Source organism: Diaphorina citri, unplaced genomic scaffold (genome assembly GCF_000475195.1).
Source record: "Diaphorina citri unplaced genomic scaffold, Diaci psyllid genome assembly version 1.1 scaffold191, whole genome shotgun sequence".
NCBI classification, from domain to species: Eukaryota; Metazoa; Arthropoda; class Insecta; order Hemiptera; family Psyllidae; genus Diaphorina; species Diaphorina citri.
This window is the reverse complement of record NW_007377628.1, coordinates 168,830-190,680: the sequence shown is the minus strand read 5'-3', so window position 1 is coordinate 190,680 and position 21,851 is coordinate 168,830. Positions and strand designations below refer to the sequence as shown.

The 21,851-nt window shown below is 35.5% G+C and overlaps 2 protein-coding genes across 2 annotated transcripts in view; both read left to right on the top strand.

Annotated features, from left to right (window-relative positions):
* Window positions 1-17,472: 17,472 nt before the first annotated feature.
* LOC103505727 (lachesin-like) overlaps window positions 17,473-21,851 on the top strand; it is a 42,308-nt gene continuing 37,929 nt past the window's right edge. Inside the window, exon 1 of the mRNA XM_008470082.3 lies at window positions 17,473-17,772. Within this exon, the coding sequence (XP_008468304.1) occupies window positions 17,721-17,772 (52 nt within the window). The 5' untranslated portion in view covers window positions 17,473-17,720. The remainder of the gene's footprint in view (window positions 17,773-21,851) is intronic.
* Window positions 17,862-19,580, top strand: LOC103505714 (golgin subfamily A member 6-like protein 7). Its single transcript, XM_026820985.1, has one exon. The coding sequence runs from the start codon at window positions 18,037-18,039 to the stop codon at window positions 19,348-19,350; it is 1,314 nt and encodes a 437-aa protein (XP_026676786.1). The 5' UTR covers window positions 17,862-18,036; the 3' UTR covers window positions 19,351-19,580.

The following is a 21,851-nucleotide window of genomic DNA, read 5'->3' as shown; positions in this document are numbered from 1 at the left end:
TCAAATTCTCTTTAGATTATGTGGCCTTTCATCAAAAGAAATAAATCAAAAGAAAAGAAGTAGGGCAAGCAAAAGGACTTTTTTCAGGGTGAAAATTCTTCCGCGAAGAGCTTGAAAACTTTTTTGAATGGAACTGTGGAAGTGTGTAAACAGGTTGACAAGAAGAGAAGTTGTATAGGTATGTGTACCTTGTAATATTCATAATACTTGTAATTTTCACATGTGCAACTTACAAGCACTACAATATATGTACATTACGTCTGATACCAGGTGCCATAAATGCGATTATGATGTTGGTTACACAATTTTTCAGCTCATCAAAGTATGTTGATATAGATATGAGAATACCATTCCTAATGCCAAGTTAATATTATGCCAAAAAGGTACTTCTTTGGGTTGTCTTGACCAAATTTGAACCTCATCAATGATTGACATGCACAAGTCTATATTTATCAGACGTCATCATCAGGAGAAATAGTGTCACCTTCTTGGGCCACCCGATATAAAATGCAAAATCGTCTGTATATCTGATAGTGTGGTTAGCACGTTAGCGTATAGTTCAGACAGGAGTGAAATAATCGTGTACCTACCTATGTGTCTGATTTCATTAGGTTTGATTTACACACTACCAGTTGGTGGTTGCTACTATGGTTACTAAAGTTACGAATCATATCTATTACAATGTGTACATTCGTAGTCTGCATTTTATAGGAATTCCAGGATCAAGGACGTAATAAGGTCCATAGAAAAGATTGGTCAGTCACCTTGATGAACTATAAATTAGATTAAATACAGAGTTTATGACAAACCGTTATTCAGGGAAAGAGCTGAACAAAGCTACTGAGGAAAAAGTAAAAAAGCTGTAGAGTTGCTGTAGGTTCAGCTTAGAGGTACTGTCCGATAAAGAGTAGGAAAGCAGGTGAGTTTTGAAGCAAAACATGGCCCAAGCTCACAACTAGTTGGTGTTCAGAAGTTATAAAGTTACCACAGACAAGATATTCAACAAGTCTCGAAATCACAGCAATATGCAACAGGCTGGTCAATATGCTGCACGTAGGAGTTAAAGTGACTTGTGGTAAAGTAGGGTGTACTGCAACCTTGCAGAGTGGATGTTTCGGTTTTACCTAGATATTTACTTTCATAAAAATAATAACAAGATGCAGTTTGGCGTTGCATCATCATCAAAGTGCACAATGCAAGAATAACTTTACTGAGAACCGCATGAGACACAGGTGTACATTCAATGTTGCTGACGTTAGACGTTCTACTTATGGCTCCTGGTAGGAATTTTGCAGACGAATATACCTTTGAATAAACTTTGAAAACGGGATACCATGTCAAGTACTAATTAATACTAAAATAAGAAGAGAATAAGTCTTCACTTGACTAAATTTAGTTTATTTAGTCAAGTGAAGACTTATTCTCTTCTTATTTTAGTATACCTTTGAATGTTATCTTATTCGTTTGAGAAGAACTGATATCCAATTTTGTAAAACAGGCTTATTATTCTTATTAAGAGGTTGAGCCTATAGGGTGGAGCGTACCTATGACGAAGGTCTAAATACTAAATAGTGTCCATCTAAAAATGCATAGAGTTGGTTGGAAACAATGGCCTTACTTTCGATAATGAGCACGACTTTGCAGTAAAATTATGTGCACTTATCAGCAGCATCACATCATAAAATTGGGTCAATCTTTAGAAGAGGTACAGAACAGACTGTAAGCATCTAAAACCTGATTGAAGAATGTTTCAGGATTGATAGGTGAAATTGATGTTCTTTTTAATTATTTGATGTAATAAAACTGTTTATAAACCAGTACAAAAAGCATATATAGCTATGGCGTCTAGGTACAGTTATAGAACACTATAGTTGAAACGGAGGGTACTTGTAAATGAAGATTGGCTATAAATATGTATCTACAAGAGGTAATATTGAAAAGTGTATACAGGTCCACGCCCTGAGGGGGTGTTTGGAAATTCCCAGAATCTGGGATTTTGCGTTATAGAACTATGTAGATCCACATATTTTAGTTGTCATATCATAGAAATAGGCACCTAATGCTTGGTAATGACAAATCAAATATTATGACAGCTCAGCAGAACATTTCGAATATTTTGATGTAAACATACAAAATACGTGAGAAAGAGTAAGTTTGAAAGACAAGGTGAGGTAAATCTACCTAGGAATATTACAATGTAACAATGTAATATTCCTGGGTAGATTTAACCTAGGAAAGAAAAATCACTCCTTCACAGAACCTCCCTAAGAGCTTATGCTATAACAATGTATCATCAACATTGGTAGAATTACAACTCCATTCGACCATTTACAACTCCACTGTACACAACACACTTCAAACATTGGACCAAACCAAACTTCAAATTTAAAGAACTGCTGGATCTAGGCGGCAGATAAAGAAACAAAGACAAGGTCACAAAAAAAAAAAAAAAAAAAGTGCTGAGTGTAGGGGGCAAAAAAAAAAAAAAAAAAAAGGAAAAAAAAAAAAAAAAAAAAAAAAAAAAAATATCCAAAACAAGATAAAATCTATAACGAGATGACCGTTAGAAGCTTGGGACCTGGTGGATGTCTGGATGGTAATAAAGATAATTACACGACAATTAGCGCAGAGCAACCTGATGAAGAGAACATTGTCCAAGTACCCACTTGAAATCTCAAGTACCAACAGTTTCGGTTCTTCGCTATACCGGATGTCTAACTGACCGAGCTTTATAAATATTTATATATCTACAGGGTGTTGGTGGATGTTTTCGTTTCTTTCGTCCACCAATTTCAGAAGATTTTGCTGAATGGTTTACGAACTAGTATTTACACTATTTACTTATATATTCAGCCATCCATAACTACGTTGCCACCTGTTCGGCATTGTTGGAACTTGGAAATCGCAAAAGCTTGAAAAAAAAAAGGGAATGTGTCGATTAGGGATTCGGATTGGCATCATGATGTAGAATAAGCCATGTCCTATGCATATGTCGATTGGCACACCTCCACTTGTTAGAGCCGAACTACAAATACGAAAAGTAAGGATCACTATAAATATAAATCCACTGTTTCCTCGTCTAATAAAAGATCCAAGTGATCGTTCATAGATATGTAGATGTAGTGCTGATTGCTGTCCGTCAGATCATTGCTTTTCTTGCCTGCCAATCTACATATTTGCCTACAAACAAAGTTATGTATCTGTTCTGTTTTGTTTTTACATAAAGACCTTAAATGTCACTTATCAAATTGCCATTTAAAATCTGGTAACCTTTTACTATAAATAGTTGTACCCTATTTTGCTCCCCAATGGAGAAATGAGTAGCGATGTAAAACAAAGGGACTATAACCACAGTGTCATTGGTTAGGTGGGTAGTTATGTACATAGGCACTTTATCATATCATGTTTTAATAAAATTCAGTAATTTAAAGGGCCTTGAAAAAATATTAATTTTACAAAAAGGTATGGTGATGGTAGGTATGAAAATGAATCACCGTTGGTATGGGTTATCTTATCAGCTACAGAGAGATAAGCAAAAAATGTTTGTTTTTATTGTAATTACGGGAATAAAATTAACACCAACAAAACAAAAACAAAATAAAAAGGCGTATTTTATTTTACTTCAAAGAAACCACCAACACAATTCCCAGCAAGATATCCTGCTATGATTCGCGTATAAAAAATAAAATAAAATGAACTCACAAAAAATAATAAAAAAAATATTTCTACAGTACTTTGTAAAAAATTAAACAAAAAGTTTTGTTCTCAAAGACAATGATCCGCGCACAGGTCAACGGTTAGAAGAACACTAAACCAAAGTGCAAATATGCAATCAGCAACTGATGTGCACGAAGGACATATGCAAGAAAAAGTTTCAACTGGTTTCGAATATAGGTTTTGTGCTTTATAAAATTTACCGGTTGATTCCAAACTTTGGAAACCGTCCAGTCCGTTATGACTTGGTTGATTGGGAATGTATTGTAAAGCGTTACTACTTATTGAGTAGGCCTGCGGGTTGAGGCATCATACATTTAGATAAAGGTGTAGGTAAACTAACGTCTGAATACCAGTGCTCTAGAAAATCAAGCTACATTGCTCGTTATTACAAATAGGGATCTACATAGACATGAAGTCGATTTTATACATACGAGTATACCTTATTGACTCTAGTATTATTGCTTGCACTTGAAACAAAATATCGAGACACTAGTGAGATCCGGTCATTTTTTTCCTGACAAAAGCTACATTTAGCACACAGTCTGTAGTTTTTGAAATTTCCACTGCACAGGCATGGTTTTATCAAGTCTTCGTGTCAGTCATAGAACTGGTTTTGCTAATAAAAACATTATGCCAATAATTAGTTATTTTGTAAATAGTCACATCTCCTTGATCCTCAACAGTGGCTCCAACGTGATCCGAAGCATTTCTCTTGCTGACCTCTCTCTGCCATTGAATTCTTGATTCTTTTGCGATACACTTTGCTTATCGGAATTCTTATCTGGAATAACATGTAGTAGATGTCTGCGTTATTGTCATTTCTCTCAGGCGAGGTCATGTGAGAAATTTAATATGGATCATTGAGTTCATTGATTGTTTCTAGATTAGCTCTTTATTGTTTGGCATTTATTTGGTTTATGGCATTATGACCTTTCAGATTGATTCTGTCTCTTCAGCAAATAAATTACGACTTAAAGTCGGCGTCGCTAGGTTAGCGCTTCTTGAGGAGTAATAAGTAATAACTGTTATTGATTTAACCACATTAATTTTAGTTTGTTGAGATTTATTTTCGTAATATTGAAGGTAAACATATTGATTTCAAACGTCAACAAACCAACGATGCCGATGATACAGAGACATGATAACCCAATGTAGGTCCTCAACAAGTCATCAGTGAAAACGTGCCTCAGTTCAAATCATTCTGATGTGTTTGAGATGGTACTGGTACAGTTTATTTGTAAACATTGTTGCTGAAGATGAGAGCATTCACTTCCTGTGTCAAGATGACACCCACGCCAAGTCCTCGCCCGAGATGAAATCTGGCACAGCAAGATCAAACTTGCAAATAATTGAAGACCCATCCACCTTAATTTATGCATAAAACCATTCGAATACGTGTGGTAAGAACAAAGTGGAACGAGAGATTCACCGGTCCAGTCTCGTCCATTAGAATACTATGATTACATTTTATCAGATCCCAATGATTTTCGTGTTTCGAACACAGTATTGCCAAAACAAACACAAATTCCACTTTACAGAGGTATCAGGGTTATCTGTGAAAGGATCAAGAAGTGAGCACACCCATCGCTTCTACAATAATTTTTTTCGTTGCCAAGTTAGTGTACCTCGTGCCTTTGGTGTACCTGATAGGTATGACATGGACTTTCTTAGTTGTTAGGTTCCTGCAGACTTAGCACTTTCGTTGAATATTCGCAACAATCCAACTTCTTCTGTAGGGATAGTCTTCAACCTTAATAAAATTGTGGAGATTGTCTATCGTCAATGCAACTTTGATTTTGAAAACTTGGGCAAGTCAGGGAACGAGAGGATACGTTGAGTCATTCCCACTAATCTCTTCCCAAAATGTCCGTCCATTCGAGCGTAATAAACTTTCATTTTCATATGGGCGTCTTGAGAGACAATGTTGGGCAAAAAATCAATTTACTTCATAAATCCTAAGCCTCTTCTCAAGTCGACTAAATCCAATGATGACTGTGGAATTCAGGTTTGATACTACCTATACATATCCACTAGTAGCTTATTCAGCTGACATCAGATTAGACGTCTGCTTTCCTTACGGAGCTTTCTAGACTACAGCTCATATCATGATGTAATGTTTGTTGCTGACACAATCTTTTCCGTGCAATCCTATAATCCCGAAGTATCCCACATAATTGTACAGGGTCCAATAGAGATGAGCAGTTAATATGAATCAGGGCAATGTACTAAACTCCAGAGAATGAGATGATTAACTATGCTTGAGAGATTTATTGGTCAGTATTAATGTTTTTTTCCCCCATATGGTTGGATATCCAGTAGTGAAAAAAGTAATTCCTCTAGAAATCTACATAGAATGAATTGAAAAACAATGAAATTACCTACGTATAAAATTCTTCCCAAGGAATGAATGAAATCTGCTCTGAGATCAAAGCATCCTTTTTCCTAGAAACATGAACTGTAAATACCCACACACAAACGGCACTCTCGGAAAAATGTTTTACAACTCTCAAAAATTCCTACTGTGTAGGGGAGATTATAGAAATGGGGAAGGAGAGGATGGCCTAGCGCTCTTCTTTTAAGCCTTTTACTTCTAAATCTAAAGGATCAACAAAGTCCAAGAGGAAAAGAAAGGAAGGTAGGTATTTCAAAGGAAAAAATCCATTGTTTCCATGAAAAGGTCAGCTTACAGTCAAATAATAAATGACCTTTTTTAAGGGCTTTTGTTTCCTGGTCTGATCTTTAAATCTCTTTATGCCATTATAATAAACAAACATCTATGGTCAGTAGGTACATATAATTTAGAAATTTCTACTACCCTAGTTTTATCCTATGATTCCTACGTTCATGGTTCTTAAATACTAACAAGAAGCCTGCGGCTTTATGTAACTTCTGAGGGAAATCCAAGTTTTTCATCAATAAAATGAATAATTTTATGACTAAAAGTTACCTATGTATTGAGAGACAATTTCCAATGTCCAACTTTGTACGTGTGGTAAATGCTAACCAAACTATAGGTAGGTAGTAGGTACTCTTTTCTCAGACAGTAAATCCTCAACTCTTCCATTAACAAACCATATTTTCCACCCCTTGCAATCATCGCCCTTCCTCTTGTCCATCACTGTCCACTAACTTTTTCATCCTTCACTTTAGGTGCTCAAAAGTTACTCGCAAATAAGCTACGGGAAAAAAGTCAGACCAAGAAGGCAAAAATAAAACGAACAAATCCATTCCAGTAAAAAAAGGTTTTACTAGGAAAATATTTGAATTTTTAATCCTCGGAAAAGTTTGGCGTGTTAACATTTCCCTCACGTAAAGCAAGAGGATCTTTTGGAACCTCCGACATTTTCTAAATCCTCTCTTCTTGATATGGGACAGAACTTGGCTGAAAGACAGGTCCGGACTTATGTACCTGGTGATGGTGCTATCCCTGACCTATAAGAATAGGAAGCACTTTTATTTTGCAAACCAACCTCAGTGGTGTAATGGTTCACGGTGAACTTCAGATCTGGAGGTTGGGGGTTCGAGTCCAAATCAAGTCATCAAATTTATCCAGGTGCAATAAGGCGGGGAACGACATTCATTTGTGACAAGTTATGTATGCTTAACAGTTAACACAATCAATTCCTTACTTAAATAAGTTATAATCCTTGTTCACGCTTTTATCTACGTGTTTGCTACTCGCTTTCCACTCAAAAATGTTTATCAAATGCCGCAAGTAACTCTAAATATGAGCGCCTTTTAAAACGGCCCTGAGTTAACTCCCCCCCCCCCTCCTTCCAGGCTTCTATATTTTTCTACCTTTCCAAAAATGAACCTTATCAAAAAGATAATAAGCAAAGGACAAACTAAAACAAGAGAAGGAGAGGGAGGTAAAGGGAGAAAGAGAGAGAGAGAAAGGGAGGGGGAGGGAGAGAGAGAGAGAGCGAGAATAATAGAAAGAAAGAAGAAATGTAGGTAATGCATGTAACAACAAGAGGAAAAATGTTGCCAGTTTGTGAGATGAAGAAGATTTCTAGCACTTTGTGACTCATAACTCATAATAGTTTGTAACTTGTTCTCGTATACCTTTGAACATAGCATGAGGTATTCTACAAACAGAATGGCTAGGCAAAGAGATGGAGAGACTCGAGCAAAAGATACACTAAACAAAATATTTGGATGGGAAAGTGGAAAGAGTTGGAAAGTGTGCAATGAGAATGGAGAGAGAAGAGAAAGCGAAGGAGTGGAATGAAAAGAGGTAGAAAATAAAAACAAATAACTAACTACTCCTGTAAGAGGAGGAAAATAGAAACAAATAACTAATTAACTCCAGTAAGAGGGGGAAACAGAAATAAATTACCAACTAACGACTCCAGGGTTGAAAAAAAAAATCATTGCAAAATCAATGAGACTGCTCACACTGTATGCATGCACTGGACAATGTTATAGGTAGGTAGTGCAATATCCCAATGCAAGTATTAAAAAATCCTGGTGTGTTTCATTAAACATTGGGGTACAATGAGCAACTCTCAATGGGGTACAATAGGGACAATGGGATACAGCGAGCAACTATTTACACTCGACTCAAAAACATTCACGCGTGGAGAGCAGCCAAAACATATACGGGGGGAAAATGTCATTTCAAAAAACATATTTTATATTTTGGTCGGGTTGAAAATATAAAAGTATTAGGGAACTTAACGTAACGCCAGACCCCTCACTGAGGGTCACCCTGCTCAGCATTTTAAAAAGGTCAACAATATATGAAAGCTTCAGAAAAAAAAGCTAAAAAAATCTTTCGCCAGAATATCAAGGTTTTTATTACCTTTTCATATTATGATTTTCTCTCCCAATCTCAATGTATTTTAGACTCTTTTCTTCCTTCGTATTTCTTTCATTTCTATTTCAACTATAGCTAAGTTCTTATATTCTTTCTTATCCATTTGAACTGAGTTGCATTTAATGCTTTCCAATGAATTGTGCATAGCTGTCCTGTACTTTTCTCTGATATCATGCTGTATCCAGTCCTGATACAATGAAGCTAATGTGATGGTACACTTTACATTGGGCAGGGTTTATGTGCTGGAGTCATTTCCTAGATCAAAACCTGATGTCGTGACGAGAGTTGCTTCAAGAATGCCAGTGTCTTCAACACCCAGGAGGTTTCAACATAAAATCTCAATAACCAATTATACCCAGCTACTTTTACTTGTTTCTAGGTTTCATAATTACCTACACTCGCATTCACGCATCTGGGATTCTTCAGACTTTACTGTTAGGTATCGAGACAAAACCAAACTTACGCTAGTTAAGTACGTTATATTGAGTTTGAAATTTTCTGAGAGGATTAAACACAGTGAAGACTTTAAATCAAAAACTCTTTGTTCTTAGATTTTAATTATTTTTAGAAAATTAGAAATGCATAAATAATAATACTGAGAACCTACTTGAGTAAGTCTCTTTCGAGGTGTGTTTACATCTGCTTACATTTATAATGAATGCTCTTTAAATGTACATACTAAATCTATTAACTTACTTTGGCGATACGAATAGCAGACGTTCTGGAATTCAAATTCCTCCTGAGTCCTGGACGAAACACCGTGCTGGGAAACCAGGAACCATCCGGGAGATCTGACTCATCTGGAATTAAATTAAGAGAAGGATTTCAATCTAGGGAAATACATATAATACCTGGAATACAAAATTGCGAACACACAAATGACAGAGTAAATTGACAGATAAAATTGTAAATAGACATGGAAAATTTAATAAAAGAAAACGTTGAGGAAGTGATAAACGCAGCATGGAAATTGCAAACGCTAGAGACTATGCGAGACGAGGAATGCAATTTGTTATGCAATAAACGAGAACACATTGAACAAATTAACCTATTAAAGACATAGGAAGAATGGAAGAGCAATAGGTAAGCTATGCGACAAGTGAAAATTATGGGGTGGGAAATGTTACGCAGAACAATTTGAATAACAAATGGGTTTAGATATTGTCATACAAAGTAGGTTTTAACTACTAGGTGCCTAGAACATCATATTATTAGGTAAACACACTATGTGGGTAGATATAACATGTATGAAATGGACACTTAAACTGACAATCTTGTAAAATCCTTGGTATTGAGGATGGCACAATAAACAGCTTTTCTTTACACTCAATAAGAATCCAAAGAGACAATATGTAATGAAAATTGAAATTCTGTCTGGCGAGCTCACTTCGGATTACTGAAGGGAAAGAAACGTTTCGATGTTTATTTTTGTTTCAAATTTCCTGAAAGCGTTCATTTTGTTCTACAGGAGATATTAAAAAAGCGAGAAAACAATATTACATAAAGGAGCTGACGAAAGTTAAACAGGATGAAAAAGTCAGAAGTGAGTAGGATGAAGTAGATAACAATATGTAGATACTGCAACAAGAAGAGATTGAATGTACACAAGAAAAGCTAGCAAAAACAAGAGTAGGTAAACTAATATTATGTTCCAAGGTTTAGGTACTTTGTAAATTTGAATAGTCTTCTAACTTCTACATTGAATCTGCACATTCTGAACATTTTTAAAGGTACCATTTGACAATGTTGTAATTTGATAAGTAGACGTTTCTCTAAACTTTGTGCTCAAGTTCCAAAGTTTTACTCAACTTCCTGGGGAAAGTCCTTCGTCATTTGAATTCATATAAGATTGGTACTACTCTGCTACCCCTTACTATACGTGTTATGTATAATAATGACTTGCCAATTTAGCAAAAAAGCTCTCTGGTGCAGTGTTTTATGAAAAGTTCATGTCTCAATTAAATCAACAGAGTTCATTGGTGGACTCCTAAAGGAATATCAAATTAGCAAGAAGACCACAATAAATTACAATTTTTGATGAAATGGTAGGTAACTTAAATGATTTGTTACTCAATTTTCTTGACGGTTCGTAAAGACACACTTCCAATACAATTAAATAAGAGCTCTTATAACTCCTTGGTTGCTTCGGGTATGGTGTCTTATTCCAGTGTATTGGACGTGACTTTACAGTTTACATTTAGAAACTCTAGTTACCAACCAGTTTTCCAAGTGTAAACGGGCTTAATAAGAATGCTATTGAGTAAGTATATTCAAAGAAATCTTCGGTGGAGCAGTGAACCCTGTTGAAGGAAATAAATACATTTAGTACAGATTTCTTATATTGGTGACGATAAAAAGAAATCACATTACAGCGTACGTGATCTGATAATGAGTTAGACAAGAAAGCAATATTCTTTCTTTCGAAAGCAATATCTCAATGCTTTTTTCCAGGAATACCTCCTCTACACGCGAGGTAGAGAGAGTTTGAACTTTTACAGAGTTTGAAAAACGTATCGAGCATATGTTGCTGACAGAAAGCATTGGCTCGGATATGTTCGTATTATTTATGTTAGCAAGTATCTTCAGACTCAAAGTACAAAACAAATTATTCGCTTTCAATATTCTTCATTGACTTGTTTACCTTCTTTTTGATCTGAAAGCAAAGAAGTTAATTGTTCTTGATCATGTCTTCGAGGTAACTCGATCCCCTTGACTGCAAATGCTGCAAGTTTTCTTGGTATAGTAAAGGTTAAGAGCTTTTTTAAGGTAAAACTTACCTTAATTCAAACCCTTTGAAAAGAATAAAAGCGGTATTTTTTTGACCAATTTTTGGATTATAATCTTTGCAGTCTCGAGTGTATTACGAGTGTCGGAGCAACAATGTTCAAATTTTACAATTAACATTAGCTACATTGGGGTTTAGGAGTTTAGGGCATATAATACGTACCTTGGGATGTCACCTTCACAGGAAGTGTTGCTGTCACTGACAAACCGTTCAGCGTTATGGATCGGGTTATATTTTGCATTTTATTGTATCTTATTGCAATTCACAGTTACTTAGGGAACATTTAATGTCTCGAGCTTATTATAGGCATAATTAGTATGTAAATTATAAAGCAAAAATTTCAAATATGGCACACATTGGCTAAACGTGAGTACAGGTACCTAAGGAATTAAAACAGATGATGTCATAATTCTAAACCAAGACATATGATGACATTCTCAGTAACAAATAGCAAAGTATATGTTAACGTAATACTATTTATTACCAAAACATTCATTGAACTACCTACCTAAAATGTAACCTTGAATCTTCAAAACAAAATATTATACCCAACAAACTGAAAACTAAATGGTAATATTGACGATACCAAACAAGAGGGAAGAGAATGACGATCAAGAAATGAACATTGATTAAATACATTCCCCATATCAATAGAAACTCATCTCCGAGAAGAATACTCACAAATTAAAACAACTAATAGGTCATTAACTTTTATTTGCCAAACTTAAACCGTATGTCATCTAAGAGTAAATACCCATCTGCTAAAAAACGAGTAGGATAAACTCTTCAAGGACTTATACAGCATGGGCAATGGGTTTCAAACTAAAATGTGCAAATTGCATAATTTATCACCGAACCTTGGTTCTAACTGTACAAGACCTGCGGACAAACAAGCAAACATTTCGTCTTATTTATTAGACACAAACCTCCGTGCGAACATGCCTAATTTATTGGTTTTGCCCACAGTCTTTCTTTGGACCAAAATTCTTCCATCCAGGTCCGAACTTACTACATATGTTTTGAGTAATTTAAGGTGGATCAAAATAATCAAGGTTCGTCTTCTTCTGCTAACATAGATAGGTACGAGTTCGTAGACATTTCATAATTATAAAAAGGTATTCAAAAGCTCATCACAACGTTTTCACATTCCATTTTGCTATAGGAACTTTTGGTTATTTCTTTTCCAATGAATAAGTCAGTTGTTACAGAAAATGGGCCCTTTGCTACAGAACATGGGTGGTGCCTGGAAGACAACAATGTAGACTACAATTAAATAAATAAATTTACATTGGTGTCAGACGAAAGTCCCCAAATTCGAAAAACTTTGGCATTAAACTTGTTAACCTGGACTCATCCAATTTTTACAATTGAATTTCAAAGTTGTTGAATCGGTTAAACCGCAGTATGGTAATCCAGTTTTTTTATTGGTCCATTCATCTTATTTCCTATCAAGCTTTCTGATCGGAGATTTTGCACGTGTGAGAACTTTAACATTATGAGGTAGGGGGAACGAAAGTACATCTCATCCAGAAAAAGAGAAAGTCTGTTGTTTTCCTGATTCTTAATGCCCGTTCTTTCAATGCTCACTACCATTGCCTTTCTCATTATTTTTATCTTTTTCTTGTTCTCTATTTTTGATAGAAAAAGCTCCAGAAGGGACGGTTCGGCCGTCATTCAGGGTCAAAGTTCCGGTAATTTAGTATTGTAGTAGTCCAAGTTGATATTTAGAATTTAAACGTGGAAAACGAATTTTAAAATAAAATAAAAACAGAATTTTTTCTCACGCTTTGCGATATCTGGTCATCTAGATTCTCGATAGGAAAAAGGAGGAAATCGATGGCCCGGAGTTCTTAGACAGTTTGAATTTTTGATTTCCCCAAGGAAATTATTCTTAGCTTCTTATGATAGTTACAGGCATTGAGGCATTACGCGTCTCAGCTAATACAAGTGCATGAAATCTAAAGCCCCCTATCACTTTACAATTTTCCAAGGGACTAGGTTCACCACATAAGAATTCTCTTCAATTTTTTCACAATATCTTACAGCAAAACAACTCACAACTTTGAAAGGGTCCTACGTCCTACATATGTAAGATTTTTAAAATTTTGCAAAATAACACTTTCGAGAATTTAAAATACTTAGATACCTACACTGTTGCGACACCTAATTCTTCCGTTATTAGATATCTGAACTCAGTTTTATCTATACGGGAATCGGAAACCTACATTGGTATCGGGTAGACATATGTAGGTACCTGGTACATGCATAGGTATATGTGCCCTAACACGAAAACACAAAAATACTATAGAAACTGACTGCCCTTTGACCTTCTTAAAACAAAATATGCATGCATGCATGCTATGTAAATCTAATTGATTCATTAGTGGTCATACTTAGTATGCAGTCGCGCTGTACAAGCCTGGTATCAAATTTCTTTCCTAACCTGCCTAAAATTAAGCCCGAAGCCCTTAAAGTTACTTGATGGGATGAAAACGTAATCTCCTTATGTGCGGTTAGGGTGCAAATAACCTCAAGGTAGAGAAGATACTGTGGAGCATTTTCCAAGTCCTTGAGTTCAGGTCTATCCTGCCCATTTCTCAACAACTACCTATTCAATCTAGGTACAAGGTGTTTCAGAGCCATGAGACTGTGATCAAGATGTTCATAGGATGAAATTGTTTCTTTTGGACAGATTTCAACGGGCAGGGTGGTATGCTAATTCTTTTTGATGTTTTTGAACATTTATTGGCAGTAATCATTTGATAGATAGGAACATAAGAAGAATTGTTTTGAACGAGGTTCTGTATTTTAGGTACATCGCGTCGGGTAGTTTTGAAATTTGATCTCTCCAAAAGTGAATTAATAAATCAGAAAATATACAAAGATGACATATTTTTCCAACAAAATATCATAATGAAACAAATCGAGATGAATTGACAGATAAAGATTCATCAATCATTAATGTTCGTGGCTTAAAGCTAATAGGTAGAAGGTACCAACGTCCCAACATGTCAGCAGTAAAATAATGCTGACGATAATGCATACACGCGAATGTGAAAGACAAAAACAGACAGAAAGATTCAGATTTCTTAATTTCTTGGAATGTCTAGTAAAATAATTTAAATACTTGAATCACTGATTCGGAAGGTTTGATGTCTATTCTTAAATAGAATACTAGAACATAATACCTGATCATAAAAATGCAGCCCAATCACATTCAAGCTTTCAAGCTATTCAAATTGATAAGTGTAAGACGTGTATGTAGGAAAGTACTCATCTACCTATGTAAGTAGCGAAGAATTCATATATTCATCTATCTTACATAGTATAAATCTTAATAAAAAATATAAATAAAATTAATTCAGGAGTAAATATTCAAAATTTAGTTCATAAAAATAATAATTAAAAAAAAATAATAATAATGATAGTAATAATAATAAGAGGCATAGAAAAAACTACGAAATAATTACCGCAAAAAGTTGTTAGAAATTTTCAAAATTTTATCCAAACAAAAATCCAACTCTCTCGCTCGAACGAAAACGCGGAACAATACTGGAATGAATTGTGACATGCTTACTGATAACAAGACAAGTTTACTGAGGTGCTGATAAGAAAGCTGTGACGGGAGGCATGCAAAGCGTGCCGGGTTGCCATCAAGGACATCAAGTTAGTCAAGCGGTCAACGATTTGTGTCTTCCGTACCAATTTTTTGTTTTCAGAGATTTTGACTGTCTTCGATTCGATAATGTCTTTTATCCAGGTTTTCAGAGATTTTGATTGAGCGAAGTGAGGGCTATATTTTACCTACTTCTACCAACCACAGAGGTGTAGTGGAATAGTGGTTGGTGCAGTGATCCTCGGATTCGGATCTGGAAGTTATTGGTTCGAAGTGGGTGGAGTGCCGAATTATAAAATTTGGGATAGTGTAGGTGTGGGTAACATACCTGAAGAGGAAAGCAGAAGATCGAGAATCATGGCGTACTGCTGCAAACCAGCATCTCGGCTGCTAACCAATGATGATGAGTCAATCGTTGATTTCATTACTCCGTCCGAGCATATGGGGACAAGTCCATTGGAAAGGAGAATCGACATCTGGAAAAGGATTGGATAAGTCTGTCAAAACGTCACCATTCGTAAATACCTAACAATAATTACATAGATAGGTACTAGGACTACTAGGTTATGTAAAATGCATAATGGATACGTATAACAATGACGAATAATAAAAATGCATTCTTGCACTTTACAAAGGAACACAGGTATAGAAGTCAAATTCCTGGCTCCACCTTCAGGATTTTGCTTGAACTTTCTCGACATGTGTATTCTCTCAAAGAATAAAAAGTACGGATAGGTGAACTTTGGAAACTTTCATTTTCCTCTTGTGCTAACACGATTTGCCCAGAGAGGGAGCTAAGTATTCCATCTTGAAAAAATATGCCAGAGAGCTCAACTTTTCACCAGTTTCTGAAACTCTTCGTTGAGGAGATGCACCTACTAGGAAGGAGTAATAAGCTAGCGGAGCTTGCCTTGTAAACGCGATCGTAAGCTATGTGCGAGGCGTATTTCTGATTTTCGCTCGTCTCAGCGTCTCACGCTTAATTTTTACTCTTTATACACTCCTAGCAGCTAGCCGACGACGTTGCATTTTTGGCTATGTATGTAGCCTATGTAGCCATAGCGACATTATCACGCGCCAGATTCCAAAATATGTCATCGCTTCCATGTTTGGACGAGATGTACCAGGAATTTGGAGCTAGTGGTACAATTAAAACTGCTTATAGCGGAGATCTCTTTGACAAGAGAAACAGCTCCTTCAGCAGCTTTTCTTCTCATGGTCCTAACAACCAAATTTCGTTTTAATTTTACGTCTTACCTTGCAAAAACCAAAAAAACTGGTTTTTGGGGGATTTTTTTTTACATTTTTTCACACAAATGAGCTTTGATCTTGAAATTTGTTGCGACGACCTATGAACTCAAAGCGAGCAAGGCCAAAATAATTGGATGGGTGACTTCATTGGGAATTTGGGAATAAAGGGAGAACGGGCTCTAGTCTTGATTTTAAATCATTACATGAAAGTAAAATCAAATCAAGAATAAAACTGAATATTAAACAAATTAGGTAGGTACATAGGTACTGATTTTCTCTAATCACGATCGAATAAACTACGGGCTAAATAATTCCCGGAGGGACGGGCTCAGCTTGTTTTCATTTTAGTACGCAACTAGAAGGTTAAAATTGAAATAGTACGCAAGTTACCTACAGCCTTTGATTCAGGTACCCACCATCAGTTTGTCATCTGCCAGTTTCAAAAATCAAAATGATGACGTGAGCAACCGAACTTTTTGTTTGTTCTGTATTCATATTTACCTCACACTTCTTTTTTCCTCAGTGACACTTTCGTGAAAAGAATAAACATTGTGTTGACTTGTGACTTTCTGTTTGCCTTGCACGTATGAGTAGATATACGTTCTAAATATTTATTTCTATCTTGCCATGATAATAAAGTATACGCCACATAAAATACGATTATGAACAGAGGAAAAAAAAAAAGAATATCTCCCCGAGTTCCACATATGGCGTTATCTTCGCATGCAGAAAAATTTATTTGCGTGAACATAAATACTGGGGAACAGATGCTCGAGAGCTTTTTATTGCTCAGATTACATTTTTATAAATAAAAAAAGAATTTGAAAAAATTAAATCTATCCCCATTTAGTAAAGGGGTGACCCAGGGATAAAGTAAACTACCTCTGGGTGATTGTGCATCGTCTTTGAAGGCACCCTTGGGGATATTTTCCTAACGGTTGTTATGTGACGCGGTCAGGGCGGGCCGGAAAAAATCCATTTTCCTGTCGCTGCCATCTTTTTCTCGAACCAAAATTGACAACAGTAGGTACGAGACTCCCAGAAAATTTTCCTTGGTATCAGGAAAGTGTAAGTACATGATTGTCCAGTGCAATTTTGGTCACACAATAGCAGAAGTTTGCGAGAGAATCAATGAGTCAATCATCTAAAAATAAAATAAACAAGTATTCCTAAAGTATAAAAACCATACAAATCACACCCACGGCACTGTACATTCTGTACAATGCTCACAACTCAACACAAACAATATTAATTATCTATTAGAATGCCATGAATACGAAATCTATGTCTGCAATTGGCATACAAAATTAAGTACCTTGCTGATTTTTTCCCCTTACAACTTTTTCCTTGGATGCAATACGTTCTTTTTTCTCTCAGAAGACTCAAGAACGCAGGTTCAAGATTCGAATTTGAAAATGCAAAGGCGACTTGCATGGCAGTAACGAACATTTGCTCGGGAGTGAGATACGTGGCTTTGAGTAGGAACACATTTCGAGTCCCCGAGAGATCGACTAAAATATTTTTCGTACGACATGTTGCCCTGCTTGACAATTTTATATTTGACGTCTCTTCTCATCTGTGTTGGTAAGTCTTTGTGGACATTTATTTATTTTATTGTAAAAAAAAAAAAAAAATAATAACAATATTCTAGCCAAATGAAAGTAGCACAACTTAGAAAAAGACTAAACAACAGAGTCAGTATTCTAAAAATTCCAACGTCAATTTTGGGAAATATTTTTGTTTCTAGTTTAGGCAATATTTATTTCAAACACATATACACTTATACATTATTACATATACATATTTAATTGCAACTCCAACACAAACACGCAAGCAAAATTTTTAGTTATGTCAGGGGATGACGAGCACACTTACATCAATAAAATTAGATCTCTGGAAGCCTCTCTGAATCTATTAAGAAATGAAAATACCATGCTAACATCTGAGATAGAAGAGCTAAGGAGACGTTTACAACCAATTTCAGAGATAAATCATTATGAACAAAATCAGAAAATTGAAATTGACCAACATAAATATGAAAATGAGAAATTACAGAAAGATCTGAAACAAAAAGACGAAACAATGGTGAAAATGAAAAAAGAGTTTGAGACATTCATGGACAAAATTTGTGCTCAAAACAAAAAACTCGAAAGAAGTATGCACGAAAAAGAAGAAAAGGTAGATTCTACAGTTAACAAGATTAAACAACAAAATGTTGAATACAAAAAACACATTGAACACCTAGAAGAAGAACTTCTGGCATGTCGGAAACAGATGGCTGAATTCCTTACTTCTCTGGACTTGGAGAGATACAAGAAAAATATCCAAGAAAAAGATCTAGAATTAAAGAGAAATGAGAAAAAAATCGAAGTGTTAACTGACCGAATGAAAAACATGAAAGAGAGTCATGAATATCTTATAGAGGAAAATGAACAGTTAAAAGAATCTTTAGAACGCGTTAAGTTGAATGTGAATAGAGCTGAGCTGGATATTATTGAGTACTGTCGTGAAATAAAAAAGTACGATGATATGGTGGTTGCTATTGAAAAACAATTAGCTCGATACCAAACATTTTTGTTTAAATTACAAGACCAAGTTAGAAAAAACAACCTACACAAATCAGGAATGGAGGAACAATTAGAAAAATGTGTTGACGAACTTTTAGACGAAAAAGAATATAGTGCGAATTTAGAGAAGGAACTGACAGATGCGAAAGCAAAAAATAAACTTTATGCCAAATGTTTAGATGATTGTCAAAAGAAACTTGATGAAAATACCCGTGAATTGGCTTGCTATAAAGAGAATATTGGTTTTCTGAAAGAAAATATTGAAGCAAAGAGAAGATCTCTATCCATATCCAAGCCTCGTGACTGTGTAAGAAAAAACTTCACTTCGTGTGGTGATTTTCAGGAACAAATGGTCCCAGAACTAACCGATTGTCAATCAATAAGCGATGTAATGAACATAGATGATCATGATGACTTCGTCATGGAAAGCTATAAACAAATAATAAAGTCAAAGAGTAAGCCAAACAATTTATGTAAAAAAGCTAATACTATGATGTTGAACAAGATTCAGTGTCTTGATAAGAGAAATTATTGTGGGACCACAAAACGGTTGAAATCATGCAGCAAACCACATAAAGGTTGTTTGAATCATTGATTTTTCCAATCCAATTTTTGACTACTGTGATGTTGTGTACTGTGGTGGTATCAGTGAACTTGAACGCTCACTTCAAGTAGCACAAAATGCATGTGTCCGATATGTCTTCAACCTCACCAGATATGATCATGTATCTCATTACTACAATGATCTTAACTGGATGGATTTGAAATCCAGAGGAAATCTGCACATGCTTCTTTTCCTATTCAAAATAATTATTCTGCGGTATCCAAACTATATATTTGAGTCCATTGAATTCCTCTCTGACATAAATCAGTACAGCACCAGGTCTATCTCCACTAAAATAATGAAATTGCCTTTATGTTTATATCGAACTGCAGCAGGTGAGCAATCATTCCATCTCACGGTTTCTAGAGTGTGGAATGCACTCCCTGTATCAGCCAGTAAGTCCACTACATTTGGTAGCTTTAAAACAATGGCAGTGGAATATATAAAATCAATGTCGGGGATCTAAGCATTTAGATCCTCAACAAAACCTGTGGTTGGGTGGAAGAGCTCCTTTTGGAGAATCCTGCCACATTAAATAAAGCCATAAAAAAAAAAAAAAAAAAAAAAAAAAAAAAAAAAAAAAACCCCCCCAAAAAAAAAAAAAAAAAAAAAAAAAAAAAAAAAAAAAAAAAAAAAAAAACTAAGAAACATCTCTAAATATAATATTTAATTTATAATTTTAGTTTTTACATTGTGCATCAACAGATGTAATTTTTCTCTTCCAGCTAAGACTTCAGTACTAAAAAATCCAAAATAAAACCAGCCTCTGAGTTTAAGAGATGAGTGGAATGTCCAAGATGGAAGTAAGTCTAATGCCAACATTATTTTCCAAGTATACTCGTATGTCGGAGAAAATAAAAGCCATACCGTGTTATACATTTTTTCTTCTCTCCTAAAAAAGAAAACACTTAACAAAATTAAATTTTCTCTTTATTTTTTATTTGAGGTTTTTGTTAAATATTGGAAGAAAATCTTTTCATTCCCAATAGCGAAACATGCAGCATTCTTCGCTACATAAAGTTGAAAAGATTTTTCTATTAGTAAAAGGTTGCGAGCATTTCTGCTGGAATATACAGTCCGTTCATAAAGTCCCAGGCCACCCTTTAAATTTTTTTGCTGTTCACCCTGGGAAGTTGAAATTTTGCATGCAGAGCTCGATTATGATAAAGAATTTTTGGAGGTACTCGAAGTTTTGGTGGACCCCCCAGGGGCGGCCCCAGGAGGGTCAACTTAAAGAACCCCCCGTTTGTAATACATCATATCAAAGGCCTTAATAAACGTAGTACTTTGGTTCAAGTTTGAGCTTGATCCGACAACCAGGGCCGGAGTTATGGCCTATTCAAATTTTCATTTTTCCATGTTCTCGCGCCAATAGGGGAAGCATCAAAAATGGGAAATTCATGTCGAATGGTGATTTGTGCTTCAAATAGATCCCACTAATGATTCATATTGAAATTTAGTCCCAAAAATGAAATTTCGAAACATCCATTTTTACCCCCGAAGGCCATCAGGGCCGAAATCCAAATTTCACATTCGTCGGATCAAGCTCAAACTTGTAGCAAAGTACTACGTTATTCAAGATCTTTGATATGATATATCACAAACAGGGGGTTATAATTTGAGATTTTAAAGTTGACCTTCCTGGGGCCGCCCCTGGGGGGCTACCAAAACTTCGAGTACCTCCCAAAATTCTTTATCACAATCAAGGGCTGTATGCAAAATTTCAACTTAAAAAAGTAAAAAAAATTAAAAGGGTGGCCTGGGACTTTATGAACGGACTGTATGTACTACGTGTAATCTATTCAGCAAATATATCGAGCACGTCCATAAATTTCCTTTATTTCATTTATAGCATTGGGGAAATATAGGAGCGATAACAAAGTTAAGATCTAAAATCTAATTGTATTCTGAAATGTTAAGGTTTCATACAATCTTAATCACGTTTACAAAATCATTCATACCTGGGTATAATACTCGTACTTGAACATTTACAACCACATTAATGAGGTATAAATAAGTCATTCACAATATTCTATTATTGACGGTTTCGCATTTTTCATGGGTTGCTGAGATGGCAAAATTTTCAGAATATTTAGAACAATAGGGAACAAGATTCGATGTGGCCATACACAGTAGTCCTCTGTTTTCATGTAATTTAGAATTTCATAGGACGAAATAATTTTGTAGATTGATTGTTGACGAGGACACTATCCGCTGAATATCAGATGAATACTTATACACTTCTATTAGGCAGGTGAGATATAAGGTAAAAGGGGGAAAACAATTATGAAGGTTTGTACAATGGAATAATCTGGAATATGCTGAATTTCTCAAATCAGAAAATAATATGAAGAACTGAAGATACCTACTCAGTACACGGCAGACGACTAGACGACACTCAGATGAGAGGGTTACCATTCGCCACTGTCAGAGCGAAATGATTATCTGAGCGCACGGCAGTGCGCCAGGCCAAGTTCCAGTAAGCACGCCTG

Bases quoted from the DNA above. Each gene is read 5' to 3' on its own strand.
- LOC103505714 (XM_026820985.1), top strand. From the start codon at position 18,037: ATGTCAGGGGATGACGAGCACACTTACATCAATAAAATTAGATCTCTG.